The 6433-nt window shown below is 54.0% G+C and overlaps 1 protein-coding gene across 1 annotated transcript; it reads left to right on the top strand.

Annotated features, from left to right (window-relative positions):
- Nucleotides 1–2837: 2837 nt before the first annotated feature.
- On the top strand, nt 2838–3413 carry RHOG (ras homolog family member G). The gene has a single exon (XM_070944146.1). The coding sequence runs from the start codon at nt 2838–2840 to the stop codon at nt 3411–3413; it is 576 nt and encodes a 191-aa protein (XP_070800247.1).
- Nucleotides 3414–6433: the final 3020 nt, after the last annotated feature.

Genomic DNA, 6433 nt, shown 5'->3' with positions numbered 1-6433 from the left:
AAGCGTCTGAATTTGGAGCTGTGGGGATGCTGTAATGGTCATTAGTGTGAAAAATGGTCCTAAGTCACTTTTCCCAATTGTAACTTTGAACAGTCACTAAATGAAAGGTCGTAAATCGAGGGCTTCTGAATTTGTTGAGAAATGGGACTCCTAGAGTTCTGCTGGTGTTTCGTCCCCTAGACTGATGTGATTCTAGAGGGCAAATAGACGGAATGAATGAATGAAATGGCCCCACCATGCTCGGGAGCCTTTCTGTAAGAGAGACTCTGGGGAGGAAAAGCAGGGGGAAGCCTGATCTCTAGGCCCAGAGCAGCCTTTAGACCCCCTGGGGTTATGGGGAGCTGGTGCAAGTGGGGTGCAGAAGGGGGCTCCCTGTTCGGGAAAGCAAAGCCCCACTGATTTCTTCTTCCTAGAAGTAAGACAACGGCACTTCTCTTGGCTGAAGACAAGCAAGGAGGACCGGGGGGGGGAGACATGATAGCAGCCTTCCAATATTTGAGGGGCTGCCACATAGAAGAGAGGGTCAACCTCTTCTCAAAAACACCTGAAGGCAGGACAAGAAGCAACAACGGGTGGAAACTCATCAAGGAGAGAAGCAACCTGGAATTGAGGAGAAACTTCCTAACAGTGAGGACAATTAACCAGTGGAACAGCTTGCCACCAGAAGTTGTGGCAGTTGCTCCATCACTGGAGATTTTCAAGGAGACTGGATGGTCATTTGTCCAGGATGGTCTAGGGTCTCCTGCTTGAGCAGGAGGTTGGACTAGAAGACCTCCAAGGTCTCTGCCAACTCTGTTCCTCTATAAAATTCTGTGAATTCTGGCCTTCCAATGGGGCTGCCATCCCTACTGTGACTAAGTCCAGCCATCTTACTGCTGGTTCTCTTCTCCTTCCTTCCTTCCTTCCTTCCACTTCTGCCAGCCTCAGAGGCTTCAGCCTTAGTGCAGCTGCATCTTCACATCCTGTATAGGAAGCAGCATAATTTGGACTTGGTCATTGATGCTCAAAGGAGAACTCTGGGTCGATTTAATTTGGTTTATTTTCTCGCCTGACCCTTCCTTCCTTCCTCCCCTTCCTTTCCCCCTTCCTTCCTTCCTCCCTCCCTCTTCCCCTCCCCTTCGTTCCTCCCTCCTTCCCCTTCCTTCCTTCCTCTCTCCCTTCCTCTCTTCCCTGTATCTAGTCATCCAGCATAAGAACTAACCATCAGCCCCCCCCAACATCTCCAGAGACATAAATCACTTCCCACAAGTCCTGTGGCACCTTGAAAGCTCACCAATGATGTGAGAAGAGCTAAAGTGTGCAAGAAGTGTTTCCCATGGGCCCATCCTCCACCAAATTGACTTTAACCGTCAATTTACTGTAAAACTGTCAGCTCAGACAAGCGGCACCTCCTGGGAACACTTACAGATTGATTTCGCATCGCCCACCAAGGCGTGCCACGACAGTTCACAGGGAAAGAAAAAGACGACAAAAGCTTTTGCACGTTGTTGTTTTTTCGTTGCAATTAGGAAAGCTTTCTGCAAGCCGATTGCGTGAATTTGGCTGCTTTTGAAGGAAGGAGGCTGGGAGGGCTGCAGTCCAATTGGCTGCCCAATCTTTTGTCGCTTTGAGAAAAGTCCCTGGGGTGGGTGGGTGGGGGGGCTCACCAGGAAAAGCTGGATCTGGCCGCTGTCCAAAATCCAGGAGAGCTGCTTTCAAGCTGGACTGGACAGGCTGAGTGAGAACTGACCAGCCATCTCAGCCTAAAGCCAGGTTATCCAACCTTGGCCACTTTTAAGACTAGGGGACTTCAACTCCCAGAATCCCCCAGCCAGCTCTGGGTTGGAGTCCAATTCTGGGAGTTGAAGTCCACAAGTCTTAAAAGTGGCCAAGGTTGGACACGGCTGGTCTAACCATTTGTGGCCATCCCCTTGAACAGAGGGCAGGAAAGGAATCACGTGCCCCCCAGAAAAGCCTTGTAGCAGTAGACGAGTAGCCCACCCAGATTCTGGGAATCCCCCCAGGTGACGGCCGACCTCCGCAAGGCTCACGCTGCCATCTCTTGCTCCAGCAGCCACCGGGGGCTTTTGCAAGTGTGAGTTCAAATCCTGCAGGTTAAAGCAGCCCTTCCAGCCCGAAAGATATTAGAACAGGGGACGGTCTATAAAAACAGAGGACGTCTAGAGATGCTCCTGTGTTAGAGATCAATGGGCAGCCCTGGGCATGAGCATTTTTGGTGCCTCCAGGGGGGCAGAGATGAAGAGCAAGGTAAGTCGGGAGGGGCTGATGAAGAAGAGGCTGCCATTTGTCACAAATGGTGTAGGGTCTCCTGCTTGGGTGGGGGGTTGGACTAGATGACCTACAAGGTCCCTTCCGTTAATCTGTAATCTGATGGGGTCATTCACATATATGCAGATAGTTCTCGATTTACAACCGCGATGGAGCCCAAAATTTGTTAAATGAGCTTTGCTCCATTTTACGACTTTCCTCGCCACTGTTCTTAAGTGAATCACTGCCGTGGTTGAGTTAGTCACACGGTTGCTAAGTGAATCTGGCTTCCCCTTCGACTTCGATCATGTGACCCCTGGGACGCTGTGACCGTCATAAATATGAGTCATTTGCCGAGTGTCCGAATTTTGATGACGGGATTGCTGCAACGGTCGTAAGTGTGAAAAACCATCCCAAGTGCCTTTTTTCAGTGCTATTGTTAAACTTCAAACGGTCACTAAACAAATGGTTGTAAATCGAGGACTGCCTCTACACACACACCCCTGTCTCTGCCTGCCTCTTCCCAGCGTTTCCTGTTCTTTGATCCTCCCGCAGGTCGCTGAGGCCGAGAGCCCCGGAGAGCCGCCGCAATGCAGAGCATCAAATGCGTGGTGGTGGGTGACGGGGCGGTGGGCAAGACCTGCCTGCTCATCTGCTACACCACCAATGCCTTCCCCAACGAGTACATCCCCACCGTCTTCGACAACTACAGCGCCCAGAACACGGTGGACGGCCGGACCATCAACCTGAACTTGTGGGACACGGCCGGCCAGGAGGAGTACGACCGCCTGCGCACCCTCTCCTACCCCCAGACCAACGTCTTCATCATCTGCTTTTCCATCGCCAGCCCGCCCTCCTACGAGAACGTCAAGCACAAGTGGTACCCGGAGGTCTGCCACCACTGCCCCGAAGTGCCCATCCTCCTGGTGGGCACCAAGAAAGACCTGCGCAGCAACCCGGAGACCCTGAAGAAGTTGAAGGAACAGAACCAGCTGCCCGTCACCCCCCAGCAGGGCGCCGGCCTCGCCAAGCAGATCCACGCCGTCAAGTACCTGGAGTGCTCGGCCCTCAACCAGGAGGGCATCAAGGAGGTCTTCACCGAAGCCGTCCGGGCCGTCCTCAACCCGGCCCCGCCCAAGCCCAAGAAGGTCTGCCGGCTGCTTTGAAGGTGGGCCCCCGCTGCCCTCTGCTTATGCCCAGGAGCACCCTCTCTGCTTGCCCAAGCTCTGCTTCCCAGGAAGGCTCAGGGACCAGCCGGCTTGGAGCGCCCGCTCAGGCACGGAGCCTTTTCCCCCCAAGGGGGAGCAAAGGCCAGGATGACTGGTCCTCCATTTACGACCAGACTTCGCGTGGCTAAGAAGTGTGGTTGCTAAATGAGTCACACCTGATTTTTTGGCCTTTTTTTTTTGCCACCGTTGTTAAGCCACAGGTACAGCACCTAGCCTTATATTCCACCCCGTAGGGCTTTACAGCTGCACTCTCTGAACCAGCCTTATTTAACAAACAAAATAACAGAGTTGGAAGGGACCTTGGAGGTCTTCTAGTCCAACCCTCTGCTCAAGAGGAGACCCAAAATCTGGGTCCTCATTCGACCGACCTCAGAAGGATGGGAGGCTGAGTCAACCTTGAGCCGGTCAGGATCGAACTCCTGGCAGTGGGCAGAGTCAGCCTGCAATGCTGCACTCTAACCACTGGGCCACCAGGGCTCCACATTTAAATGAATCACTGCTGTTCAATGAATCAGGCAGTCGTTAAGCGAATCTGGCATCCCCCATTGACTTTGCTTGTCAGAAGCCGGCTGAGAAAGCCACCTGTGGCGATCACATGACCCCGGGATGCCACCACTGCCTTAGACACATGCCCGTGGCCAAGGGCCCGGATTTGGATCAGATGGCCATGGGGATGCTGGAATGGTTGTAAGAACGAGGACTGGTCATTAGTGCTGTTGCAACTTTGGTCACTAAACGAATGGTGGAAGGCAAAGGACTGCCGGTACCCCCAGCTTTGCTAAGCTTCCCGTTTTCTGGACGGGGTCAAGAGGAGGCGCCCAGAGGGGCTTCTCCAAGAGGCAACTGGACTTTCCTGGGTTTTCCTTCAGGACGTTTCGCTGCTTCTCCTCCGGGAAGCTTCATTGGAGCCGAAGTGAAACGTCTTCAAGGAAGGAAACCAAGGAAGGTCCAGTTGCCTCTTTGGGACAAGCAGAGGGCTGAGAACCTCCAGAGGCTTCCTTCTCTCCCTGCTCTTCCTGGGCAGAGGTGCCAAGCCATCCGCCTGGCAGAAAATCCGCCCCAGGAGAGGGAGGGTGAAGCAGAAGGCGGAGACCTGCCCTGGTCCCTTCGCACTCGGTGGCACCCAGCCGAAGGGTCCCTCGGACGCGGAGGGAGGCCAGGGGCGCCTTGCAGAATTGAAACATGGCAGTTTTGGCAGCTGCCAAGCGAGATGCCCCTTTTGCCGCCTCCTCCTCCTCCTCCTCCTCCAGCTCCACATCCTGTTTACAAAGGAAACGCTCCGTCTTCAGGGCCGGCCGTTTTGCGCTTCCGCCGTTTTCCTTCTGCGAAGACTCTCTGTGGGCTCTCCACTCCCAGGGCTCTCCTCTGCCGGTGGGTTTGCAGCCTGGGCCTTTTCCTCTTCGCCTTTCACTGCCAGAGGCAATGGGGCATCTCCTGAGCACGTCCAGAGATTCCCTCCGCACTGCCACCGGAGACAGACGGGTTCTGCACACGCTTTGTGTCGAGCGGGAGAACAGAGGACACGCTGGAAGACCCCAAATCCAGACTGTTCCCACCCCCCTTAGTTCAAACTCAGCCTCTCTCGGGCTCCTGGGCCACCCTTGGCGAGGACGGCCATTGGTCGGCTGGGTTCCACCGTCATGGGGACTAGCAACTTGCTGGAATGGCTTGGAAGTCAGGATTCTCAGGATTCTCCATGCTCAGGTAGCCTTTCGGACGTTGTGGCTCACAGCCCTTGTGGCGGACCAGCCCTCCAGGAGTTTTCTGAATCAGAAAGAGCTATGGGGGTCTAGCTGCCCAGACACCCCACTGCCCAACAGACGCTTCCTCCTGTTTTTCTCCCGCTCACCACGTTCCGGAGCAGCGGCCTCACCAGCCTTTGGCCTGGAAGACTTCGGGGGGGGAGGGGGGCTCACCCTGCGTTCCCTGCAGTGATTTCCCTGCACCAGGGCCTTTTTGTTACCCCCACCCCCCCCAATAAAGATGGCAACTTCCCCCATGTCTCTCAGGCTCCTTCTCAGGTTGATGTGGGGTCTGTGTTATCCAGGGGTGTAGGACAACTTGTTACGGGACAACTTAATGCGAGGTAACTATACTCTAGGCCAGGGGTCTGCAACCTTAAACACTCAAAGAGCCATTTGGACCCGTTTCCCACAGAAAAGAAAACACCAGGAGCCACAAAAGCCTTCCCGTCCCTGACTCTTTCTTGAGCGGCCACAAAACTAGCCTATGTAATTGAATTAAATGTTCTGTTTTCTTCTGAAACTTTTCTTTTCTTGGATTTATCTGTGGTTGGCCTACTGGGGGTTGAAAAGCTCAATAAATCACATGCCGGTGGGTGTCACACATTGGTGGTTGTGACGCATATTTTGAGTGACCGGGAGCCGCAGCAGAGGGATGAAAGAGCCACATGCAGCTCCAGAGCCGCAGGTTGCTGACCCCTGCTCTAGACCTATTATTAGCAATATCAATAATAACGTAGCAATAATAATATATGAATAATAATATAGTTCTCTCGCGGCCAGTTGTCCCATGACAAGGGGTCCCATTCCATGATCCAGCTCTGCCCGTGGTCTGGCCAGCTGCAAGGACAGAGGTGGCCCAGTTCAGTCAAAGCAACTAATTTTGCTTCCGTGCTGTGAGTGACAGCTTCAGCCAGGGCTCGGGGGTCACTGCTCCTGCCCGTGGAGGTTCCATCAAGGCTCCTCCTCTGGTGCTTCTCCTTGCCTTTTCTAAAGGCCCCTGTAAAAGGGCGGATGGTGTTTCATGGGTTGACTGAGAGGCTGGCCGATGCAGGATGGGGAAAGAAAGAGCCCCTGCCCCAAAGGATTTCGGGAGGGGGAGGGGAGGGACAGTGCTGTAATGCTCTTCCAAAGTCCATAACAAGGTTGAACCTCGACTCAATGGTGTCATCTGGAGGCTTTGCTCCACAACGTTGGTTACTTTCATCTACTGGA

The sequence above is a fragment of the Pituophis catenifer genome, unplaced genomic scaffold (genome assembly GCF_029215685.1).
Source record: "Pituophis catenifer annectens isolate HBS135680 unplaced genomic scaffold, rPitCat1.0.hap2 SCAF_4, whole genome shotgun sequence".
NCBI lineage: Eukaryota > Metazoa > Chordata > Lepidosauria > Squamata > Colubridae > Pituophis > Pituophis catenifer.
This window is presented reverse-complemented; position numbering and strand designations above follow the sequence as displayed.